Source organism: Melospiza melodia, chromosome 2 (genome assembly GCF_035770615.1).
Source record: "Melospiza melodia melodia isolate bMelMel2 chromosome 2, bMelMel2.pri, whole genome shotgun sequence".
Lineage (NCBI taxonomy): Eukaryota > Metazoa > Chordata > Aves > Passeriformes > Passerellidae > Melospiza > Melospiza melodia.
In genome coordinates, this window is record NC_086195.1 from 4,121,136 (window position 1) to 4,147,413 (window position 26,278).

The following is a 26,278-nucleotide window of genomic DNA, read 5'->3' on the forward strand; positions in this document are numbered from 1 at the left end:
CTGGCAGGCAAAGATGTGGAGGAATGGGGGGAAAAGCATTCCTGGCTTATTTTAGCCAAGAAGGTAAGAAGACAAATGGAAGATGTGGAGGTTTGGACCTTTTCTGTCAAAGGGTGATGGATGCTGTCAGCAGAGGGCAAGACACTGGCATTGCCAATCAATCATTCTCTCCATCAGCACCACTGGGTCTCATCTCAGATAAACTTCTTTGGCTGAAATTCCTTCCTCTGTCAAATTAAAGAAAAAGAAAAGGCTTTTCTAGACCCCAGTGGGAAGGGGTTTGGAGATGAATGGTCCATAAACAATGATGTGTATTCCTGTGCCATCTGCCCAGCAGGACCAGGTGTGGGAGGCTTGGTGGGCATTGTCTGCTCTCACTGCTCGACCTCTTTGAAGCTTTTCCACAGCTATGCCAGAGAAAAGCATCAAAATTCTTGTGCAAGTATTTATGGTTTTCACAGGAGTGACCACAGAAATCAAAAGCTTTAAGTCATGAGGTGGAATCCTCCAGAGGTTCCTCAGCTCAGAACCATTCCATTGTGGAAGAACATCAAAAAGAAAATGTAATTTTTGGCAATTCCCCCCCATTCCTCTCCATGCCACGGGCAAACCTTGGGGACAACACAGTCTAGAAGCTGTTCTCAGATGCAGCAGAGTTGTGAAGATTCCTGGTCTCTATTCATCATCTTAAGAAGATTACTGCAGCTAACATTAGCATTTTTGCCATTACATGGTGGACTGGCTGAAGTCCAGCCTGAGTTGGAATTAGAATACTTATTTCTTTCCTTTTATTAGTTCTTTTTCTTCTTGCAGTAGAAGATGATGGACACAAAAAAAAAAAAGCCAGTGAAGAAAGCTGCATCAAGGGATACCAGTGCTTTGTAGTTTCTCTCCACATAATTGTTTATGTGAGCTTTTAATTCCAACTCAGTTTAGTTCTGTTTCAAGTTTAAATGAAATTAAATATAAGCACATCCACAACTGCCATGATTTTTGAGTGGATACTATGTGAGACCACAAAGAAGTTACTGTTTTCCTCTCCAAACTATAAATATACCCAAATTTATTTGAAACTTGGCATGAAAAGATTTTATAACTACCATAAATTTGACCTTTGTTTTGAGTCTCCCACAACTCTTTGGACACCACAGTAATTTTCTGTGGCTGTAAGGAGTTTTCTGCAGGATTCTGTAGTACTGTGGTGAATATTTGGGGCTGAATTTCTTGACAGAACTTGCAAAGTAGAAACCAACAATTAACCTGAGCTGAGTTAGAGAGCAGCTGCTTCCATTGTGCTGTGGATTTCTGGAGGTTCTGGCCTGGCAGAGTTTATTTTTTCTGGCAAAAGGCTGAGTTGATTTATTTTTTCTTTAATTTCAGTGTAATTGCTGAGAGAGGGAGTGATGCAGCTCAGAGCTGCCAGCCTCATTTGCTGGTGTCAGGGATACCTTTTGTTGTTGTAAGTGATGCTGTCTGAATGTGACAAAACACTTGATAAGCTTGGCCAAGCGTGCCAGAAAACAGAACAGAACACAAAAAGCAATGTGGACTTCCAGCCCAGGCAGTTTAAAAATCCCCCAAGGTGTTCTGCCCTCATCAGGGAGTTGTTTCAGGAGAAAATCTGATCGATTTGCTTAAAAAAAAAAGAAGAAGGTTTTGCTTTTGCTGCCCAGGAGAGGCTGCACAGCTTGAGGTGAGCACTGGAAAACTCTCAGTTCTGTGGTGCACATTGCCACAGCTCTCCTGGCAGCGCTTTCTGCTGGTTTTGCAAGGCCCAAGAGACATTCACTCACAATGTTGAAGTTCTAACCAGTCCCTGGTTTGTGTAAGTTGATATTTTCCTGCCACTGAGGGCCCTTGTTGAGGCAACAGGTGAGTGTGCCATGGGAGGGGGATGCTCCAGGCTGAATCCAAACTCCTGCTCCTTCCTGCCAGGCCAGGCTGCTGTGATGGGTCAGGTCACTTTTTCCTTGCTTTCTTCAGAAAACCTGAGGTTTGCCTTTCATCTTTTCCACAAGTAAGGTCTTCTCTGTCTGCTCCTCTTCTTGTCTCCCTCGTTTCTTCTGTCTCACCTCTCATTTTGTGTCTTCCCAGCACAGCCAAGTGAAGTGCTGCTTCTCCCTCTGGCTGCCTCATTTCCCCTTCTGTTTTCCCAGGAAAATTTGCAGTCTGGGTCATTAGTAAAGAAAATTAATTTGCCATAAAGAAGGGTCCTGAACTAATGCTCTAATTTGGAGTCATAGTGAACCCTCACCTGAAATTTCTCATTCCTCTCCAGTCTCACAAATAATTCCCTAGACTAAGGAAATTAAGGAAATTCAGTTTAAGCAAGGGCCAGGTGAGGAGACACCTGGAAGGAGAGAAACACAAGTAAGAGACAAAGCAGTTTTTAAAGTAGCAGAATTAGAAGAGGAAATGGGAAAGGAAAGGGGAAAGGAAATTTCAAAGAAAGGAAAGGAAATTTCAAGGAAAGGAAAGGAAATGGAATGGAAAGGAAATTTCAAGGAACTTTCAAGGGAAGGAAATTTCTAGGAAAGGAAATTTCAAGGAAAGGAAAGGAAATTTCAAGGAAATTTCAAGGAAAGGAAAGGAAATTTCAAGGAAAGGAAAGGAAAGGAAATTTCAAGGAAAGGAAATTTCAAGGAAAAGGAAAAAGGAAAGGAAAGGAAAGGAAAGGAAAGGAAAGGAAAGGAAAGGAAAGGAAAGGAAAGGAAAGGAAAGGAAAGGAAAGGAAAGGAAAGGAAAGGAAAGGAAAGGAAAGGAAAGGAAAGGAAAGGAAAGGAAAGGAAAGGAAAGGAAAGGAAAGGAAAGGAAAGGAAAGGAAAGGAGGAGAAGTAATTGAGTTTCCTGAGCAAAAGAGGAGAAAAAAATAATTAATTGGTTCTGTTTACAGTCAGGTCTAAAATTGGAGCAGTAAAGACAATTATTTGGGGTTCAGTGGAACAGGGACTGGGGTGTGCTGTGTCCTGTGCATTCTGCCCATCCAGCACTGTGGAGGCAGTGAGGGATGTGAGTCCCAGCTTCAGTCCTTCCTTGCTTGTGTTTTCTGAGGCAGAGCAGATGCATGAAAAGCTTAGTCCTTCTTCCAGATGCTTGTAAGCCTTTGTCCTTACAATCCTCAGAAGCAGGGGGAGGAGGAATGGATCTCTCTGGATCAGAAAACACGGGCTGGGAGATGATCTGAGGATGGGCAGCCGTGTGTGGCAGCTCTGATGCTCTTTCTCATCAGCTTTATTGACAAGCTGGCATGTCTGTAAATCCAGGCAGACCTTAAAAAGTGCCTGGCAGGGTCTAAATTCACACAAGGGAAAATGTTTTCTACAAAATTTTTTAACTGAGTAGCAGAGATAAGTTGAGAGAAATCCTCAACACAGAATGTGTAAAGCACTACTCAGATTAATTTTTGCCTTCCGTGTAATCATTTTAAGTGACTCAACTATTTTCAGTTTTTTTCCCGTGCTTAAATCTTCAAGAAGTCATTGGAAACTCTAAAAACACCAGCAGAGTAACATTCACTCTCTGATTTTGATCCCTTTTAAAGATTTTCCAGCTATCTGTAACTTTTATTTCATTTGGTTTACATTCCTTCACTGTTATTACATGCACTTATTTTGTTTATTGCAATCTGGACTGGTGGCAAGGCCGATTAACAGCTGCTGAACTCTGCTGGTTAAAAGCTCCCTTTTCAGTTGTACACAACCTTGCCAAAATCCAATTGCTCAGGCTGAAATTTGTCATTTTGATTGCTTGCCTCAAGCAGAATTATTTTGGAAGGGTTCAGCAAAGTCATTCCAGTACTTTCCAAAAATGAGGCTTGAGCAAAATGTTAGCACATCAAGAAATTAAAAACAATTTCTGGTGGCCTTTTGTCTGACTGCTTTGAGCCTTTGTCACTTTGAACAGAAATGTAAGATTTGTCATCTGGGATGTGACTTTTCTATCTGTTATACAAGTCCTGCATTTGTGTGGGTTCAGTGAAGCAGTTAATTATTATTTTTTTTTCTGTGAAAATTTAACATCACTGAGCCAAATAGTAAACACTAAAGCAATTAAACCAACACTGTCTTTGAAAGGCTTAAGGAGATCATAGTTTTCCTTGATTGCTGCTACATTCAGTGATGCTTTGGTCAGGAGCTGAAGCCAAAGGCAGGGTGGTGCCCTTTCTGTGCTCCCAAAACACCACAATTGCTTAGGAAAAAATCTTCCTCCTTGCTTGGGAGCAGAGGGTCCCAGAAGCTGGAGCAGGCAGGTAAAAAGGATGGGGTGACAAAGGAGTTAATTAGGGGCTCCTCAGGAAGGTGGAACCACAGGGGATTAGGCAGGATTTGATATTTTTGGGGTGGGAAACAGGACTGGGAGGGAGGAATATGGACTGGTTGTGTCACCATGATATTATATTATATTATATTATATTATATTATATTATATTATATTATATTATATTATATTATATTATATTATATTATATTATATTATATTATATTATATTATATTATATTATATTATATTATATTATATTATATTATATTATATTATATTATATTATATTATATTATATTATATTATATTATATTATATTATATTATATTATATTATATTATATTATATTATATTATATGAAATTATATTATATGAAATTATATTATATTATATGAAATTATATGAAATTATATTATATGAAATTATATGAAATTATATTATATGAAATTATATTATATTATATGAAATTATATACTAAACCTGTACTAAAGAAAGAGAAAGGATACATCAGAAAGCTAGAAAAGAATGACAATAAAACCTGTGACACTCAGAGAGTCTGACACAGCTGGCTGTGATTGGCCATTAATTAAAAACAATTCACATGCTGCGTTAAACAGTTCTCCAAATCACATTCCAGAAGAGCAAAACATGGAGAAGCTGAGGCTTCTCATCTTGCCAGGAGAAGAAATCCTGGTGAAGGGATTTTTCATAAAATATCGTGGTGACAGGCTGGGAGGAATATGGACTGGCTGGGCTGGAATTCTGATGTTAGGGAATGTCCTGGAGCAGTTTTGGGGAGCAGGAACATCCAAATAAAGACACAGCATTGTTGGGGATTGCTGGGGGCTGTGGAGACCATCAGGGCTGGGGCAGAGCTGGGATGGCCGAGGTGGAGCAGGAGCAGCCACCACATCTGAGGGCATCAGAGCTTTCTCATTGTTCCTTTCCTGACAGCTTCATGAATCCCACCCAAAACTTCATGAATCCCACCCAAAGCTTCATGAATCCCACCCAAAAAATAGTCAAGGTCATTGCCTTTGCTGCTGATTCAGGAACAGGACAGCAGCCTCCCACCCCTGCCAGTTACTCCATTAAAACTGGTGTTGATTTAACAGTTCCAAGCAGCAGTGCTGAGGAGCCATGTGGCTGTCCATATGTTGCATCAAAATGCATTTTTTGTGCTTTAAATCTAGGAAACACTGTGCTCCTAAGACCATGGAAGTTTCAATGTCAAAAATTCAAGTTGCCCACTCAGTGATTCAGTTCATTTTGCCTAATGGTATCAGTTCTTTTTGTCATTTATTAACTTTCTTGTGTTCAACTTTGTAACCTGAATGTTCTTTTAAGATAGCTTTATGTGTGCAATAAACTTAGAGCTGAAGCAGGAGGGGAACCTTTATCCCCTGGCCTCAGTCAGATTTTCATGTCAATTAGTCTATCTGGCACAGGGTTTAATAACTTTCTAATTGCAATTGCAGCACTTAGCTGAATCAATGGCCACCCCTCCTGAAAAAATTGATTTTAAATAGGCGTTGTTAAAAGGCACCAGGTGAAAACTTAGTGAGGTGAAAACCAAGATAAGATTAATAGGAAGCCTCATTTTCTTCTAGACAGCTCATATTAATAAAAGTTGCTTTTTGTTTTGCCTTAACATGTTTTTGCATTGAAAAAAAAAAATCGAAGTTACAGAGGAATCTTTCTTTGATGGGAGGATTAAAAGGGGGGACAGAAGGAAAGGAGGCAGAGGATGACAAAAGGGGTTTGTTCCAGCTCTGAGGGCTGGAAGGCAGCAAGGCTGGAGGGCCAGTGTGGTACCTCACACACCACTTGTCTGGCAGCTCAGAAATGCACCACACTCCCAGCACGTACAACCTTCCTTTGTGTCCTCAGTGTTCTGTGTGGGCTTGTGAAGTGCACCATCTGTCAGGATAATGAGACCATTTTCACTTCCCTGCTCCATAACCTCCTGATGTAGATGCAGAGCTCGGAATATGGACCTGCTTTCTCTTTCCTTTATTGGAAAAGCATGCTTGCTTTTACCCACATAAAAAAAAAAATAAAATAAAAAGGAGTGTGGGTGTGATTAATCAATACACAGGCTATAAAAAGGTGGATACTCCTCCTTGCTACACACCTGAGAATAAGCCCACTGCAAGGCAGCATTAATGATCTACCCTTGAGTCAGATGCTTGTCAGAACACAGAGCTGCACTCTTGGGGGAGAACAACCCTCCACCCTTTTCTGAAATAGCACTGAGTTCAAAAGAGGATGTTGCTGAGTCAGTGCCTAGGCCCTAGAAGGTTTGGAATTCTGTTTTTTTATGAGGTGGGGGAAAGGGAAAAAACAAAAAAAAAGCAGAAGTAGGATCTGAAGTACTGTCTAGTGGCTTTGGAGCCAGACCTTGCTCATTATCTTTGCTGCTTTGGAAAGGTTTGGAAAATTACATTACCTTACAACCATCAGTCCTCACTCAATAAACACAGAGGCTCAAGGCAGGGGCAAGAAATCCCACAGAGCTTTGGTATTGACTTGTTACAATTCCAGGCTTCAGCCTCCCCGGGCAGAACTGCCTTTGGGAAATGCAAGGGCTGCTCAGGGGGACACCTTGTCCTTCTGGATTCATCCCCCCTCTTTTTCAGGGTCTGCTCACTGCCATTTTTTACTCCCTTATGCTAAACAGTAAATTGTCCTATGTGACAATAAGGTCTTTTTTATTACTCTGGGACAGGAAATGAGTGGAAGAGCAGAGCTGTGCTCCAGTTCTGCATCAGAGCCAAGAGTCGTGTCCACCTCAGCATCAGTTTCCACAGTAGGGGTGGGAAAAGAAGAAAACATGGCAAGGATGTGTGGTGGGGCTGGATTTCTTCCATTAAGGAATGATGAAGCAGTAACTTTGTGTGCTTTGGCATGGAAGGAACATGTGAGTGTAACTGTGCTGTGAAATCAGAGCTCTCTGGTGAGTGCACCATGTTGGGGAGCTGCACAGGGAGGTGCTCACTGTGGTTTCCTGAGCTCTGCATGCAGATCCCAGTGTGATATCAGTGTTCCTTGGCTTGGATCAGCCATGAGCATCATGGCAATAAAGTGTTCTTGTCCTCTACAGATGGCCACCCAGCTCATCTGGCACCCACATTTTATTCCTCCTGCATTCTCAGGGCTGTTTTGGCTGCCTTGGCCACAGGCTGCGTTCAGGAGGGTTCCTTGGTTCAGCAGGGTTCCTTGGTTCAGCAGGGTTCCTTGGTTCAGGAGGGTTCCTTGGTTCAGGAAGGTTCTTTGGTTCAGGAAGGTTCCTTGGTTCAGCACAGTTCCTTGGTTCAGCAGGGTTCCTTGGTTCAGGAGGGTTCCTTGGTTCAGGAGGGTTCCTTGGTTCAGGAAGGTTCCTTGGTTCAGGAGGGTTCCTTGGTTCAGCACAGTTCCTTGGTTCAGGAGGGTTCCTTGGTTCTGGAGGGTTCCTTGGTTCTGGAGGGTTCCTTGGTTCAGGAAGGTTCCTTGGTTCAGGAGGGTTCCTTGGTTCAGCACAGTTCCTTGGTTCAGGAAGGTTCCTTGGTTCAGCAGGGTTCCTTGGTTCTGGAGGGTTCCTTGGTTCAGGAAGGTTCCTTGGTTCAGGAAGGTTCCTTGGTTCAGGAAGGTTCCTTGGTTCAGGAGGGTTCCTTGGTTCAGGAAGGTTCCTTGGTTCAGCAGGGTTCCTTGGTTCAGCAGGGTTCCTTGGTTCAGGAGGGTTCCTTGGTTCTGGAGGGTTCCTTGGTTCAGGAAGGTTCCTTGGAGCACCTCCACCCCTCAGGATGGCAGCAGCCATCCCCTGGCTCTCTCTTGGCTAAGCAGCAGAGCAGAGGTTTGGTGTTTGCTGTAGCTGCTGAATTCAATTACAGCTCTCTCAGAAATTGTCATCTGGCTGCTTGTTCACATGAAACATTTGATATTGCTTGTGTGGTGTTAGCTGTAATCCCTTATTAGAGGTATGGAAGGAGTCTTATTGATGTACACATAAAGGCACACAGTGTACACAAAAATTCACTATCTCTGAATTAAATTGAAAGGAGAGTGAGAGTGCTGATACAGTTTTTTTTTGTCTGTTCAACTATATTTCTATAAAAAGAAAAGTGTATGCACAGTGTTCAGTCAGCTCCTGAGGGAGCATGAGAGGATCCAGATCAGCTCCACAACTGGCAGCTTCCCTGGCCATCTCAGCAGAGGGAACAAATGTTCACTCTGACCCTCTGCTGAAGGTGAGCTGTTCTCTTCTTCTCCATCCCATGGGATCAGAGCACTCAGTTGGAGTTGTGGGAGAAGGTGTGCCTACCTTTATTTTATTTTCTTCCTTCCTGGAGCAAACAAGATTTCTTAGCTGCTGCAGTTTCAGTGTAGTAGTTTTTATGAGGGCTAAATAATTCATTTGGTGAGAAAGAATTTCTCATGAAATAGCAGATAAGTGTGTTCTTCTGAAATTCTGCAGTGTGTAGTCCAGGCAGCACTCAGGCTCAGGCAGTGTAACTCATTTAGAGAACAATGCCTACATCTGAACCAGTCCCTCTGAGCTGCCTTTAACACTAATGGAGAATTAAGCAGTATAGGAAGGGATTCAAGGGTGAGATTCATGCTGTCCAAAAAATATTGGAGTTGCACCCTTGGAATCCTTGCTTTTCTCCATTGCTAAACACCTGCAAGTTTGGCTTCATTTATAGATCTCAAAGATCTCTTCCAACCTAAATTATTCCATAGTTCTAAGTTAGAATAAGGATTTTTTTTTCCCCCTCCTAGAAATTGGCCAGATCTTTTTACCTAGAATCTGGTTTTGAAATATTTGGCCTAATGAGCTTCTGCAGAACATGTAACCTGGCTTTCCAAGTGGCTCTTGGGCAAGACAGCCTGGAACACACTGGAACACACTCACAGTACCCTGCAGCATTTAATTCCTTCTCATCCTCTTTCAGAGCCACATTGCCACTGGATCTTCATTTATCTCCCCTGTGCTGCTGTTTCGGTGTTATCCTACATTTTCCTGAGCAGCCCCTCCTCTCTTCCTAGGAAAGTTAAGCAAGCCAGCCTGCAGGGGAAATAAACAGAGACTGTGGCTCTTTGTGTTCAGTGGAGACATGTAAACTCAAATGAATGATTCTGTTCGGGTAACAGCCCAAGCAAAAGAAAACAGTGGAAATTTCCTAGATCCAACCCTCCTGCAACAGGATTTCTTTGCTTTATGGTGGAAAACTACAGCTGGGTGACTGCTTTCAGGAGTCAGAGATGTTAAAATTCTGTACCTTTTGTGAGAAAATTTCATTCTGTGGAGCAGTCAGTAAAACTTCTGGTCAGACTGAATCTATCTGGCACTCTGGCTGAGCTTGTGGATGCTGGAGTGAAGTGACAAAGCCAAGTGATGCAGGAGCCAGTGATGTGAGAGCCAGTGGCAGGCCAGGTTTCATGGTAAATTGATGCCCATCAGAGTTTCCTGGTCTTTGCTCAGGCTGAACTACCTTGGAGCTGTTCTGGATTTTACATCCATCACATCTCTGGGGCTCTCCTGAAAGGATGAGATTGGTTTTAAGGAGGGGTGACAAACTTCCTTTTGCCAAATGCTCTCCTGAAGGAATCTCTTAGAGCAGGTTTGGTCATCCCAGTGTGTTTTTACCCTCTTGACAATTCTGTTCTGTCACTAAAAGACTCCAGGTACTTCCTTAGGCATTTTTAACCTCATAAGCTCCACTTCTACCCAATTATTGACTGGTTGCCTCCACAAGCATCCCCAAACTGGCAGGTAGTGCAAGATGTTAAAAAAACATTCAGTGGCTTTAAAGCAGTGGCTTTTTTTGTGTGTGTGTGATTGTGCTAAAATTGCTTTATCCTATTGCATCCTGAGCAATAGGATAAATTATTGAATTTATTAATTTATTTAATAAATAAATAGCATACTCATATTTGTGCAAATAAAAGCTGCACTGCTTGGTCATTATTAAAGTTGTTTGTTTCTTGCTCTTAATCCGTGCAGTAGAGTGTTTCTTATTGATAATGTTTACAAGGCTTAGAAGATACTGAAATAAAATCATAGAATAGTTTGGACTGGAAGGGTTCTTCAAGCTCATCTTCCAACCACCTCTTCCATAGGAAGGGATATCCACTGTCCCAGGATGCTCCAAGCCCCAATATCCAACCTGCCCATGACATTTCCAGGGATCCAGGGGCAGCCACAGCTGCTCTGCCAACCTGTGCCAGGGCCTGCTCACCCTGCAGAATTTCTCTGAGAAGAAGGGAAGAATTTCTCTGCAATATCTCCTTTGCTTCAGAATGTGATACTGAATGGCAAAGCTCAGTTCCTGTACTTTACCTCTGAGTGGGATTAAGTCATTTGTAATTAAAAGCTGTGATAGATTTTACAAGAGGAGAGTATTTTCTCACTGAGACTTTCCAAGTGCTGATAAAGTAGTTTTTATTAAAATCACCCTGTAAACTTAAAATAGCCTCTCATTAGTTGCTAACAGATATGCTGGTATCCAGTGACTCCAAAAAATGCCTTTATTTTCCACTTTGAAGATGAGCAGGGCAAAGCCTCACTCTTCTTTGTGCATGGAAAAAACCATCTTCTGACTCCATAGCACGGCTCTTTTGATTGATTCCTCTCCTTTGTGTGACTGACAGGTTTTGCTCTGTAACCCGTGCCACCTTCCCCAGCTGCTGTCACTTTGGCAGGCAGGGGTTTGATCCCCCTTTCCTGCCACTCCTGGCTGGCATGTTGTGATAGCTGCCACTTCTCCGAGCTCCTTCCCCAGCTGCTCCTGAGGGAGCATCCCTGCAAAGCAAAGCTGAGGGAGGCAGCGCCACCACTGGAAGATAAAATCCTCTGGTTTTGTGTTTTCCTGGTGAGTGCCCTCAGGTATCATTGGTCATCCCACAATTAGCAGTGAGTGCCAGCTCATTCTGAAGCAGTTCCTCTGCAGTCTGGAGCAGGAAAGGGTTTGGAAGTGCTGTGTGGTGGTACCAGTTGTTGGTTTCTCTGGGTCTGGATTGAAGGCACCTGAGATGGTGTTTCGTGTTCACACTCAGGTGTTTATTATTTGTTATCAGTAAAACAGTCTCACTGCTGTGAGTTCTGCAGCTTTTCATCAGAAGGCACAAAATGGCCAAACAATCTCTTGTTCCAAGGGCTTTTAAGACTGAACTATCCAATGAAGAACTGACACCTGGATTATTTTCCCTTTTAACCCAATAACTGATCCCAAAGAGCTGCAATGGGGACTTTTCTGCCCAATTACAAAATGCCACCCAAACCCATGGAGAAGAAGGAAGAAGAAGCATGAAGAGGAAACCCAGGACAACACCCTGTGCCCTCCATCTTGCTGCCATCCACAACACACTAAAAACCCCAAAACCTCAATTTCTCACCAAGTGATACACCTACACTGCTCTCTATAATCTATTTCACACTTTTGTGGATTCTGGTCTATCTTGAAGTCTGGGAAACTTTCTCCATGGATGAGGGTCAGAGTCAGTGCTGCCCTGGGGGTCAGGGCACCCCAGAGCAGACACAGAAATATTCCCAGTGTGCCCTGGGCTTCCACAGTGCTGGGGGCAACATCCCTCTTAGAAAACAAAATGGGTTGAGAGCCTTTTCTATGGTTTTGATGCAAAGATGAATCAAAAGGGCTGAACTCTCCTTCCTTCGGGGGTCCCATCCTCTGCCGCCTCGTCCCTTGGCAGAGTCTGTCTGGAACAATCCCAGCCATGCTGTCATATATTCAGGGAAGCTGTGGATGCTGCCTGAGCTGTGCTGGGGCCTTGGGTAATGTGCTGGTGTCGAGGTAGCCCTGAGGAAGTTCTCCCATTGTTATTTTAAACGTTACTGCTGAAGACACTTTTGCAAAGGTCAGAGCACTGAGGGGTGGTGGAGGGGAAAGAATTTATTGTTCTGCATTTGTAACCACATTAGGGCTCCCAGCTCGGGCTGGGAGCGCCTGCATGCTACCATAATAGGGAAATAACTGATCATATATTAATCAAGCAGTGGAGGAGCCAGTCAGGAGGGCAGCTCGCTTCAGGCACTGCTGAAATGCAGCTCCCTCCACAGCAAAGCTGGTTAAAGGCACAGTGTTTAACTGGGAAATGAGACCTGGAAATGGCAGAGGAAATTAAAACCACCTTGTAACAATTCCTATTTCAAACTTGGCTGGAGCCTTGGGCAGCTGCAGAATGAGACTCTCACAATTCTGGGCTGAATTTGTGAGGAGGATTTTGGCATCCTGACCTGTAGGAGAGGCTGAGTTAGGGCTGGGTGTGTTATCCCTGCTGGTGGGTGTGGAAACTCAGGGCACAGGGAATATTTCTGTGTCTGCTCTGGGGTGCCCTGACCCCCAGGGCAGCACTGACTCTGACCCTCATCCATGGAGAAAGTTTCCCAGACTTCAAGATAGACTGGAATCCACAAAAGTGTGAAACAGATTATAGAGAGCAGTGTAGGTGTATCACTTGGTGAGAAATTGAGGTTTTGGGGATTTTTAGTATGTTGTGGATGGAAGCAAGATGGAGGGCACAGGGTGTTGTCCTGGGTTTGTTCTTCATGCTGCTTCTTCCTTCTCCATGGGTTTGGGTGGCATTTTGTAATTGGGCAGAAAAGTCCCCATTGCAGCTCTTTGGGATCAGTTATTGGGTTAAAAGGGAAAATAATCCAGGTGTCAGTTCTTCATTGGATAGTTCAGTCTTAAAAGCCCTTGGAACAAGAGATAGTTGGCCAATTTTTGTGGGGCTTTTCCAGCGTGCTGAGCCTGGTGTGGGCAGCATGCAAAACTTTAGATAAGATAACAATAAACAAGAACCTGAAGACTGCAGAGATCCAGTGTGTCTCTCTTTCCTCACACAAGGCCACTCCAGGAGGGTCTCTCTGGCCCCAGCCAGAGTCCCAGAAGTCAGGGAATTGGTGACAGGTACCCTGACAGATGGGACATCATTCTGCAGGAACACAGGGATCAGACGGGACCTGCACTCTGTGCTCCTTGGGGTCCCTTCCAGCTCAGGAAATTCTGTGATTTGTGTCAGTGCCAGCACTTGATCCCCAGCACCATTTCCCTTCAGTTCCCAGAGCTGCCGCTGAATTTGCCAGTTTAGCACCTTCAGACACAGCTTTAGCTGGTAAGAGATGAGATTAAGAGCTGAAAACAGGCTGGTTTTGTTTGCTAGGTTCCCAGTTAAACTTGCACAAAGTTTGATATCCGTGTGGGAATGTGAATTAGGGCCTCTGGTTTCATTCCCAGAATGCCTCCCATGAATTATGTACCTATCTGTGCATCAGTTATGTGTTTGTAAACCATTTTAAAAGGCTGGCAGTGATCCATTAATTACTTTGAAGATGAGGAATAATTGCTTAAACAATATTAGCATTTAAGGAAAAACAATATTTGTCTCTATATTAATTGTTGAGCAAAATCAATTCATCTGTAGTTGGCTACAATCTAGAGAATGCAATTTCTGTAAACTGAATTTTATTGCTATTCCTTTCTGTTCCATTATATTACCCCAATGTACATATTTTTTATGCTACTTCATTTATCTTATGTCAGAAATAATATTCCTGTTCTCCAACATTATTACAACTAGGAAAAAAAAAAGATTAATCAGACATTTCAAAACCTCATGCTGAAATAACATTTTTAAAATTATAGAAGAACAACCATTATTTTTTGCAGCAAAACTAATTTTTCGAGTTTGAGATAGCAACACCATATTCTGAAAGTAAAGGTCAATTTGAAAAATAAAAGATTCTGCTTGCCTAATAAGGTCATGTTCTTTATACCAAATTGTAATTTACAGTTGAATCAAATGATATTAATTATTTCTGGCTAGCTTTGAGTGATATTCTGGGACCAATTGGTGTAGTTGAGATTAAAATAGATGTTACATTTAGTCTTATCATTAATGATAACCTTTATTTTTTTTTTTTCCACATGGAGCTTTTGAAGTGTCAGGAGACTGCTGAGCTCCAGGGGTTGCTTTTCAGTTTCAGAGATGGTTCCTTTATGGACTTTACATTTCCCCAGCATTTCCCACCTTCGAAAACCTGAAAACAAAACCCCCTTGTGTAAAGCTGTAATTCCCAGCCATCAAGTGCCTCTCTCCTGACAAACCCAACAGGGAGCCCTGGACTCTGGAAGGTGGCCCTGGAAGTTCTGGGTTTCCTTTGGAGTGACAAAACAGGAACAGCTTTAAGGATGGAGCCCTTGTCACAAACTGAACATCTCACCCTGCAGCACTTCTGATGAGCAGGAAGGACAATTATTGTTGTTCCTAATCTAATTAGAGAAAAATTCTGTGCTTATTAATGAAGAGGCTGAATCTTTGTGTCCAGGAAGGCCCCTGGCAGCTGGGCTGGATGGGGAATTGTGTGTGCAGCAGGAGCAGGGCAGGGATTGTCCCTCTGTGCTGGCTCTGAGAGGCCCCTCCAGGGCTGGGCCCAGTTCTGCTCCTGCAGGAGAGCCCTGGAGGGGCTGGAGCGTGTCCAGGGCAGGGAACGGAGCTGGGCAGGGGCTGGAGCCCCAGGAGGGGCTGAGGGAGCTGGAAGGGGCTGAGGCTGGAGCAAAGGAGGCTCAGGGGCCCTCGTGGCTCTGCACAAGTCCCTGCCAGGAGGGCACAGCCGGGGGGGTCGGGCTCTGCTGCCAGGGAACAGGGACAGGAGCAGAGGGAGCGGCCTCAGGCTGGGCCAGGGCAGGCTCAGCCCAGGGAGGAGCTGGAGCTGCTGCAGAGAGCCCAGAGGAGGCTCCAGGATGGGCAGAGGATGGAGCAGCTCTGCTGGCAGGAAAGGCTGGCACAGCTGGCATTGTTCACCTGCACAGGAGAAGCTTTGGGCTGAGCTCAGGGTGGCCTTGCAGGGCCTGGAGGAGCTGGGAAGAGAGAGACAATTCCAAGTACAAGGGAGAACGGCTTCAAACTGACAGGGAGTTTAGGTTCAGGTTAGATATCAGAAGAGATTCTTTACTGTGAGCTTAGTGAGGAATTGTAACAGCTTGCCCAGAAATTTTATGGATGCCCCATCCCTGGAAGTGTCCAAGGCCAGGTTGGACACTGGGGCTGGAGCAGCCTGGGACAGTGGAAGGTGTCTCTGCCATGGCAGGGGTGGAGCTGGATGATCTCTGAGGTCCCTTCCAACCCAAACCATTCCATCATTCTGTAACTCCCCTAAGAAATGAGTCATTTACTTCCTCACCCTCAAGTAGATACAGAAGGGAAAGAATGGCCAACATCACCTCTTGGCTTTTAAAACTGTTCCTTGTGAGGAGTTAAGTGTGGCCTCCACACCTCTGAGCATCCATATGCTTTCTCCAGCTGGCTGGTTGATCTGTGGAGTCTGGGCAGACAAAATCACTCTTCCCATCACATAAAGATAATGCTGCACATGGATGTCAGCATCCGTGTGATTCCTGCCCATTTTGCTCCTCTTTAATTAGGGGCTGTCCTGCCTTATTGGATAGGCTGGTGTAATAGCTTGGGATAAAGATTGTCACAGCTTGAAAAATCTTTGGAGCAGTGGGAGGTAATGATCCTGCCTGAGGCAAACTCTGCTTCTGGCCCTGTGATTCTGTCCCACACTCCATTGAATCTTTTTTTCCCAAACGCTGCAGTTTAGCCTCTGAAAAATGCAGTATTTTTATGAGTGTATTCCATCTTTGGTCTGGCCCCATAATTCCTGTTAGATGTGAGCAGGGGCAGAGGATGGATCCTGAGACATGAAATGCCAGGGAGAGGCTTCAGCCCATGTGATTTTTCATGCTGAATGTTTTTCCCGAATGTGACGAGCAATTTCCGTTTCATCTGGAAGATGGGAATTTCTGAGAATAAAGACTGAGTCCCCTTTTCCACCCCACTAACCTTTTCCCTTCCCTGAGCAGTTTTGGGAAGGACTGGTCTGTTTAGGCTGTGTTCAAATGTCACAAAAGACTGCTTGAAACTTTTGGCCCATATGGAATAAGCAATGTTTCCTTTTCCCAGCGTTATCACAATTCATTTTGCTTCATAGCTGAAAAGTAAATGAAAGAAATAGCTGGAGGCACATTTGTGAATAATTACATTTGCACCACATTTCTTCAGAGCTTGATGGGTAGATTTATGTGTAAGATTTTATTGTTTTCCTTCAGCTTCATTATCCATCCAGTGTTTGCCATGGATCACAGGGCGCTCTAGCAGATCATGGCAACAGCATTCTAATGCTGTTTCATCTGGAAAAGGAAAACACAGATCTTTCTTCAGCTGCAGCAGTGCAAGATGATGGGAGACTTGGAAAGCAGCTCATTAGTTGCTGCTTCAGGCTCTCCTGCTGGGATGAGTGCTGCCTGTGGTGAGGGAAAACCTGTGCCCTATAAATTGTGTCACTTCAGCCCTGCAGCGTGGTGGTGCTGGGGTGTGGGGAGCCCCTTTTCAGCAGGCACTTCATGTTGTTTTCTGTGGCATTCACATTCTCTGAAAAAATCCCTTCTCCCAGGATTTTTCTCCTGGGAAGCTGAAAGGCCTCAGAGAAAAGGAAAACAATAATTATCTGATTTGCTTCTCCTGTGTTGTGCTCATGTGGAATGTGTTTGGAGATTGTTTACCCACAGGTGATTGTTCCATTGCATTCTGCTGTGAGTTGTTTTCACTCTTTGGCCAATCAGGGCCAAGCCGTGTCAGGACTCTGGAGAGAGTCAGGAGTTTTCATTATTATCTTTTTAGCATTTAGTAAGTATCCTTTCTAAATTGTATAGTATAGTATTCTTTAATATAATACAGTATAAAAAGTAATAAATTAGCCTTCTGAGAACGTGGAGTCAGATTCATCATTCCTGCCTTCTTTGGGACATTTCCCAGCAAATACAACAGTTCTCCAAGGAGTTTGCCCCACCACTGATCAGATTTGCCTCAATTGGCACCAGAGCCAGTCCGTGGTTAAATGTGATTTTGGGAAATTCATTGGGTAACAATCTTTTGTTATGCCAAATCTTTTGGTATGCCCAACTACTGCTGGCAGTGATCAGGGCCCAGCAGGGACAGGCACTAGCTCCCCTGGTTTGTCAGGGTGTCTTTGGAAGAGGCCAGCCAAGTATGAAGAAATCTTTCAGGGAAAGCCTTGCAATAGCTGAGTTCAGTGGGAAGGGTTAGGAGGATTTATTTATTGTGGTGCTAATAAAAGCAGAGTCCCCCTCAGAAAGCAGAAAATGCAGGCCAGGGCTTATCAACCATCTCTGAATCCTGTAAAATCACAAGAAGCTCAGGAGTTTTAAGTCTGCTGACAACAGTTTTGGGGTTTTTTTTCCCCTGGTTTTCTCCTGGGGGTGGGTGTAGTTCAGGTATCCTCAGATACCCATGTGGAAGGAATCATCATTTAATTTAGAAAGTGAAGATACCAACAAAAGGTTGTGTGTGGCAGAGGGTGGGGATGGAATCCTGATGCACCTTTATTGCCACATCAAGGCAGCTTGGGAAGGTGGTTTGCTGTCAGAATGGTTGGCCCCCACCAGCAGGAATGGAAAAATCAAATCCAGGAGTAAAACCTGTGCCAGTGCTTACCTGTGCTGTGGCCTGCTGAGAGCAAGAATTTCCTGGGTTTTCAGACCATTTCCAAGGTAATTATCCCTTGTGAAAGGAAAACCAGGAGGGCATGAAAGAGGAGCATTTCTACAGGCTTGCTTTCAGCTCTCTGCAGAAATTTAATGATTTGAGGACTCAAATCCAGCAGCCTGCACGCCTGAGATATGTGAACAACTACTGACAGGTAAAAGTCACTGTGCCATGGGTGGATATGGAGTAGGAAGGGTGCAAAAAGGCTTTAATCTTTTCATCAGTGCACTGAGGTGATTTCAAATCTGTGCAGTTCCTGAGCCCAGACTGGGTTTCCATTGTAATCAATTGGTTAATTCTTAATTTGTAGAATCACAGAATGGTGTGGGTTGGAAGGGACCTTAAAGATCACCAGGTTCCAGCTCCCCTGTCACAAAGGAGTTGGAACTCCTGCTCCCAACCAGCAAAACCATGTTGTTTGCAGGGTGTGATACTTTTTAATAAAATCACAAGGCTGCTTTTAGGGAAGCAGCTCAAGGTAAAAGCTAAAATTTTATTCCCTTAGACAAAGCCCAAGCTGGCACCCCACTGAATTTTCTCCCCAGACTGACAGTCCATCTGGTAAAGTGTCTGTGTTGTGACAGGTATCAATAGGAAATGGTTTGGGGAGAACTCCAAGAAAATCCACTCCCAAAATTTGGGTAACACCCAATCCAGCTCTTTTCAGTTTAATATAAGACTTAAACTATGTTAAACTATGTTAACTATATGTACTTAAACTAACTCTTTAAGCAAATGTGTCTGTGCAATTATATATTATTATATATTCTCTATGTATGCAAATGTGGATGGACCATCCATGTATAAAAATAGTGAAATATGGGCATAGGGAGAAATAAAATTATACAGAAATGTCCATTATATTACATTACCTACACAGATAATGCACATGTTGTTTTGTAATATATATTATGCATATATGTGTAATCATTGTATTTCCCTACCATCTGCTAATTATGAATTTCTCCTTTATTCATATAAATATCTTGGCCCATTTGAACACTTCTGATTTCTTAATTACAAGTCCAAGTCATGGCTGAAAACTTCTTGTCCTAGCATTTCTTAGTGGTGACAGGAAAATAGAAATAGAGAAGAGCTCATGTGGAATTTTGATTTCGATGTCAACAACTGCAGGTTAAATAAAAGGAAGTTAGACCTTGAGATACTGTGAATTATGTATTACAGTTGATTTTAAAGCAGTGATGATGGCATCAAGCAAAGATTTAAGTGTCCTGGGAATTTAGAGACAAATTTCACTAAATGCTGCATTTTCTTAAGTGTTAATGTGAGATTGCTGAGTCACTGTTGCAAGTTAAGATAGTGCTAAAACTTGGCTGTAATAGGAAATGAGCTGTACAGGCCAGATTTCTTCAAGAGGTACAGACCCAATTGTGTCTGTTCATCACCCATCTGGTTTTCCCAACTGGCATTTCCAAAGGACAGCAATTATTCCTCTGAAAGGCTAAAATCCATGGACAGACTCCACTTTTACTGTTAGGTTGCCTTTAACCCATAAATACCAAATCAAAATCAGTTCCAGTTTCTCCTTGGCTGTGTCATTTCCGACCTTCACGTCCCTTCCCCACGCAAGATAAACTATAATTGTATTTCTGTACTCAGGGTGGTTGCATTGCTTGAATAGCTACACAAACCATGCAGATTCTCAGATTTAATGACATGATTCTGTGATTTAATGACATAAAGTTAATGGATTGATTTTGTTCCACACAAGTCTTTGTTTTGATAGCTTAGCTTTTCATTAGCCTGTGTAATAAAATTTGGTGAGCTCTCAAGCTGTTCTTTTTTAATCCAGATTTTCTCTTTCTTCTTCCATTTTCATCTTTCTTCTTAAATGTTTTCTAAATAAAACAAAATACCAAGTGAACATTTATCTTACATTAGCATAGCTACATTTATTTGATTACTGTAGTTAAAATAAAATCAATATGGGATATTGCAAAACCTTCCCTTGAAATGTTTCTTCTGTTTAGAGTGGTCTATAGAAAATGGACACAAAAGCTGAGTTTTGAGTAAGAACAAGAAGTAAAGGCAAGAAATCCTGTAGGACTGATGCTAAAACCATGGAATGGCATCCCTGTTTTCTAGTGTGCAGGACAGAGACTATAAGGGGGATAAATTTATTTTCATCATTTTAATATGAAAATTGTTATTATTATTATAAATTGCCTTTATTTGCATTAACCCTACTTGGAGATGAGCATCCTGGAGGTAATAATGTCAAGAATTAAGAGCAAAGTGGTTCAAAATGGGTGAATTCCCCCAAGCAGAGCTCCCTGCAGACTCCTGGTGTGACGGGCACTGCAGGCTGGCACACAAGAGTGGCATCAGTGAGTTTAACAAACCAGTTTATGGTGAAAAACTCAATGCTGTGACAAGGTCAGTGGGGCAAACGTGCTCCCACCAGCTCAGTCCAGGCAGTTCAGGGTTATCTCTGCAACCAGGGCAGGAATTTTCCCAGGGCTGCACTTTTAACTTGTAGGTGGGTGAAGGAAAATTCAGCAGAGTCAGCTGGGTTGGCCACGTGGAGGCCGAATGCAGCTGAAGGGAAAGCTGGGCCTGGGAATAAAGGGAGGCAAAGAGCCAAGGATTGAGGATGAAAGACAAGAGCAGAGCCTGGAGAGAAGTGAGGGAAGCAGCACAGTGGTGGAGAGATTGGACATAAATGATTCAGAGGGGAAGGGATGTGCGTGTTGGAAGGGATGAGGCAGGAAACGAGGGGAAAGGATGGAAATTAGCCTTAGGAAAGGAAGTATTATCTCTTCCTCTCATGTTGGAGGTGTGATAAGAACAGGGTCTTAATGCCTCTACTTTAAAATATTTTAATCTGCCTCTTTTTTTAGAGTAAACGTAGAATAATTTAGGTTGGAAAGGAACTTTAAGTTCTCCCTGGGCTGTGAGGACTTGCCCAGATGCTGGATGAGTGCTGAGCACCCTTTGGATGTTGCTCCTCAGTGCCCAGCTCCCCAGACTCTGTCACTGGGAGGGGTTTGATGTAACTTGTGCTAGGTTTTTTCCCTGAATCTGCTCTCCCTTTCCATGTCTGTGTCTATTGATGCCTTTCCTGAAAATTGAGATATGGTTAAGAGATAAAGGGCTTTTACCTCATTATTTAATAAGGATCTTTAGGAAGAAGGAGAAAGCAGCAGAATTTTCCACCTGTGCTGTTCAGTGATCATCCCTGTGTGAAAAAGCTGCTGATTTGATGTTTTTTGTTGTGTTTCCTTTGAGCAGATGGGCAAAAGAAGGTCCAAGAGGAGTTTGACATAGACATGGACGCGCCAGAGACAGAGCGGGCGGCCGTGGCGATACAGTCCCAGTTCAGAAAATTCCAGAAGAAAAAAGCTGGCTCCCAGTCCTAGTAGCTACCTCACAGCTCAAAACAAAGTAATCCTGAGATGATTTATCAAGATCAGAAATAACACAAAGATGCATGTACAGAAATTATCAATATTTAAAACCCCATTGGCAGATAACAACCCATGAGCTTGTGTGCGACTTCATCCCAGATGTTTCACGCCCATTATCCTCTGTAACTCACCATTTTACTTGATGTTGTAATAAAAAGTTAGGGTGAAGTAATTAAAGTGTCTGCCTTCATCTGTCTTTCCATATTAATCCAGCAAGTGCAGCGTTACAAATGAACCCAGCCCAGATGCCTGTTTCCCTCTCCACCTAAAGCTCAGAGTCGTAACAGCACCGTATGTTGCAGGAATTTTTGCTGAGGGATGAGATAGATGCATCTCAGCCCTGCTTCCCTCATTTGGAGACTTCCAGCTGCCAGCAAAATGTGAAAATAAAATGACTTTCTTGTAATGAGTTGAAAGTAAATAAAAAAGAAAAGAGAAAAGTTGCAGACAGAAGCTGGCATGAGGGGTGTAGGAAGCAGGGAGCAGTTTATTTTTGTCTTGCAAGTGTGTCAATGAAGTGGTTTGAGTGGGGAAATTGTGCCTGTCCTTCCTCTTTGCATGATAACATTCAGAGATCTTGGACCACGTTGACTGTTATGGAAAGAAAATAATAAACCAGACACAAAATACCTTTGGAAATTTGGGATTGATTTTTGTCTGTAAAAATAGAAACTGACCGTCTAAACTCTATTTCCTCATGTTGGTTTTTCAGTCTCTACATAATCAACAACTGTTTCTGTGCCATCCCTCTCTTTCCATATTATTTTCAGTGTTTGAGGAGTAAATCATACCAGGCTTCCTGTGTCCATTTGCACTGTTCTGTATTCAGCTTTGAGCCCCTTTATTGGTGAGTTAGCCCAGGTTTGGATCGACAAAAATCAGCTACAATGTGTCTGAAGTGGGGAGGTGAGTGGTGACAGCTTGCCAGCCTTGCACCCCTTCAGGGGCACAGATCCAGGGGTCATTCCCAGCTCTGCCCAGGGGATTCTTCCCTTCCTCTCCCACCTTCCACACGAGTGTTTGATCACCAGGGCAATGGGATAAATGCATCATTAATCACATTTAAACAGAAATCCAGAGCAGGGGCAGGGACAGAAGGGAAGGAGGGGCCTGATGGCTTTCCCAAGGAGCCCATCAGGGCAGCAGTGCTGGAGAGATGCAGAGCTGGGGGATTACAAAGGAAAAGGGAAAACCTTCTACAGGTTCAGGCACTTGTGGTGCTGGGCATCATTTTGGAGGTGGTGCAAAAAGTTCTGGCCCTGTGCTGGCTACAGGGAGCCCTCAGGGAATGCTGAGCAGGAGAAATCCTGTGGGCAGAGAAGAAAGCATGTGCAAACATCATTTGTGAGCTGCTTGAGGCTGGGGAGGAAGGCACAGAAAATTAATTTTTGGGGGGAACAGCCAGACCCTGCCTGTGGCGTCTCTTTCTATGTCAGGTCCTAGGCATGACTTTCCCACTCATCACCTGCAAAGTCAGCTCAGTGCTTTCATTATTTATTTTTCTATCAGCACTGTTCCCTCTGCATTTCAGAATTTCACAAATAAACCTCAAATAACAGTGCTGCTGTGCTCAGAGTGTGGTTTGTGGAGGCCCCAGTTCCCCCACTCGTGTTTCACAGCAACTGCTCACCATATAATGATAGCCTAAGCATAATAATCTAAAAATTGTAATGGCTTTGGATTGTTTTGGTGCCATTTTGTTTAGATGAACATATATTTGTAACAAAAGACTGCATTTGTGTTCTGCATTATGTCATTTGAAACAGCATGAGCTCTGTAATGGCTACTTAATTGAATAAAAACTATGGGTAAGCACTAGGCTTTTATATTTGATCTGACATTCCTTGGACTTAAATTTCCTACACAACAGGAATAATCATATGGTTGGGACACAGAGAAAATGATTGCATTATTGAAGCACAGCAACAGGGGCTGTTAGTAAATGAATTATGGCTCTTCCAGCAGCAGGGCTTTTCTTCAGTGTGCAGTTCAGAGTGCATCTCACAGACACAGCCCTAATGTACAGAGAAACATAATGAGGAAACAGTGATCTGGCATGAGATTTGGAGTAATTGTGGCTGCCCCTGTCAGACAATTTCCTTTTCATGTAAATGTGTTTGCACACAGATTCCTGTTCCCAGGAGAGCTTTCTTGCTCCCGAGTCCTGCTTTTCACTCATCTTTTGCCCATATCCAAGGTGACAGCTGTTAATTTCTTTTCTTACCACTAACTCACAATTTTCAGAGACCTCTCTGGGTTTGGCTGAGGTGAGAAAAGGAATGGGATTCAACCAGGATGGGTAAGAGGACAGTTAATATTCCAGGGATAATGTGGGTCTTTTAATTTCCAGACAATAAGCTCTGCCTAGCTGTGAGTAATGCAGTAATGGAAATAAAGATTTAATTTAGGGGGATCTCAGTGCTGATAACCCCAAAGTTCCCATAGGTAACATGGAAGAATACTCAGAGCAGTGGATTTTGCAGGAAACAGGGTTATGGCTCCCACCCCTGACACCCACACCCTCCCCAGACACATCCATGCTGCCTCTGCTCCAAATTGCTGCCAGATTATCCCAAAAGAGAATAACCTACAGCTGAGTGATCAGGACAATTGCCTGAGCCTGTGAAAGCCTTAGCTCACAATGTTGCCTGGACTGTAAAATAACCTGTGGAAATAAACACAGAGGAGACCAACAGGAGCAACCAAAAGCCATGAAAAAGCACAGGAATGCCCACACAAGGAAAACAGCAAAGAATGTGGAGTCTGTCAAGTTAAAGAGAGAAAAGCAAGCCACAGCCAGACCTGTGGGGGAAGTGGAGGTTTTGCAAAAAGTAGAAATGGTTTTTGGATTAATGCCCAGAGCAGAGGCTTCCACAACTCAGAGTTTGGAGCAACCTGACAAAATCAGAATCATAGAATCAAGGCATGGAATGGGTTGGGTTGGAAGGATTCTTAAAGTTCACCTCTTTCTGATCTTCTTTTCCATAGGAAGGGAACATCCACTGTCCCAGGCTGCTCCAAGCCGCAGTGTCCAACCTGGCCTTGGGCACTGCCAGGGATCCAGGGGCAGCCACAGCTGTCCAGGGCCAGCACCTGTGCCAGGGCCTGCCCTCACTCACAGGGAACAATTCCTTCCCAATATCCCATCTGAACTCACCCTTTTAGTATCAACAAATGAATACCAACAAATCACCAGGAGTGCACAAGGTTCACCTATTGTATTTGCAGGGAGTGTCCCAAAGAAGGCAGGAATGATGAATCTGACTCCATGTTCTCAGAAGGCTAATTTATTACTTTATATTACTATATTATATTAAAGAATACTATACTAAACTATACTAAAGAATACAGAAAGGATGCTTACTGAATGCTAAAAAGATAATAATGAAAACTCCTGACTTTCTCCAGTCCTGACACAGCTTAGCCCTGATTTGCCAAAGAGTGAAAACAACTCACACCAGAATCCATTGGAACAATCACCTGTGGGTAAACAATCTCCAAACACATTCCACATGAGCACAACACAGGAGAAGCAAATGAGATAAGAATTGTTTTCCTTTTCTCTGAGGCTTCTCAGCTTCCCAGGAGAAAAACCCTGGGAGAAGGGATTTTTTCAGGGAATGTGAATGCCACATTCATCCATGTGATGGAGGAGCTCAGATGCACAATATCTGCCTCGATCAAACCATTGCTCCCACTGGCCTCAGCTCCAGGGACAATTAACAACATATTTTAGAAATGCCATTTAGAAAGGGCTCTAGCAGAATTCAGGGATTTCCAAAGAGCAAGCTTCATTAGGAGTCTTGAGAGAAAACCAAAGAGATGAAGTGATGCAGTCATGATACATCACCAGCCACACAGCCACTGTGACTCCAAAACCTGCATCCCCGGAGATGAAAGGAGGGAACTGGGAACCCAGGGACACCTGGATTTTCCAGAAGTTTTAACAGGGATTCCTTGAGTGCCTCTCAGAGGAGCTGAGGTGTGGGAACAAAGGGTCCCACAGGAAAACAAGTGAGGTGACAATTTGTTGTACAGGCTCCCCTGGGCAGTGAGCACAGCCCCAAGGCTGCCAGAACTCAGGGAGTGTTTGGACAACACTCCCAGGCATAGGGTGGGATTTTGGGATGCCTGTGCAGGGCCAGGAGTTGGGCTTGGATGATCCCTCCCAGTCAGGATATTCCCTGATTCTCAATATTAGCTGATTCCCTGATTTCTCAATATTAGCTCTATACCAGTGTTCAAAGCCCGATGGGGAAAAAGCAGAGTGTACCATCAATATGATGAAATGAATATTTAGACATTTATCTCCTGGAAGCATTTAAATGCAAATATCCTTCTCAATGTGAAAACAGCAGAAATCCCTTGTATTGGTTTATATGATCAAGACAATCTTCAGAGGGGGAAGATCCAGGAACTTCCCCTCCAAAGAGAAGCTCTGCCATTTCTAATCCATTAAAGCCTAGTCACGAATGGGTTATTTAGCTCAATTCTTAAATTAAGGCAGTGCATTTTTTTTTCTGTTTTTTTTTTTTAATCCCCAAACTCTCCCTGACAGATGGTCTCCTGCCTTTTAGTATCTCTAGTGATGGTAAGGCTAAAACCTTCCTTGGCAGCTTGTTCCATGGCTGAACTTTTCTTAAAGCTATAAAGGTTGGTTTGTACTTAAAACCTAAATCCTCCCTCCTGCCATTTAGATTAATTTGTTCCAGTCTAGCTATACCCAGTTCCCCTAATCTTATCTTGTAGGTCTCCTTTTCAACCCTTTTCCTTATTTTTTGTTATTCTCCTTTGAACTCTGCCAGTTTATCTGTGTGCCTGGAATGAAATGCAGCCATCCAGATGAAATGCACCCAGTGCCAGGCACAGCAGCACAATTATCTCCACTGTTTTACGAGTGATGAGCCCCTCACCACAAATTTACACAGCTTTTGGCTTTTTTTTTTTTTTTTTGTGACAGCATTATTTTGCTGGCTTGTACTCGCAACATCATTTCCCAAGAATATGGAGCTGTTTTGTGATGT

The 26,278-nt window shown here is 43.4% G+C and overlaps 1 protein-coding gene across 1 annotated transcript in view; it reads left to right on the forward strand.

The window, feature by feature from the left end:
• Positions 1-21,893, forward strand: part of PCP4 (Purkinje cell protein 4) — a 58,405-nt gene extending 36,512 nt beyond the window's left edge. The window contains exon 3 of the mRNA XM_063180910.1: positions 21,079-21,893. Coding sequence (XP_063036980.1) covers positions 21,079-21,206 — 128 coding nt within the window. The 3' untranslated portion in view covers positions 21,207-21,893. The remainder of the gene's footprint in view (positions 1-21,078) is intronic.
• The last annotated feature ends 4,385 nt before the right edge of the window (positions 21,894-26,278 follow it).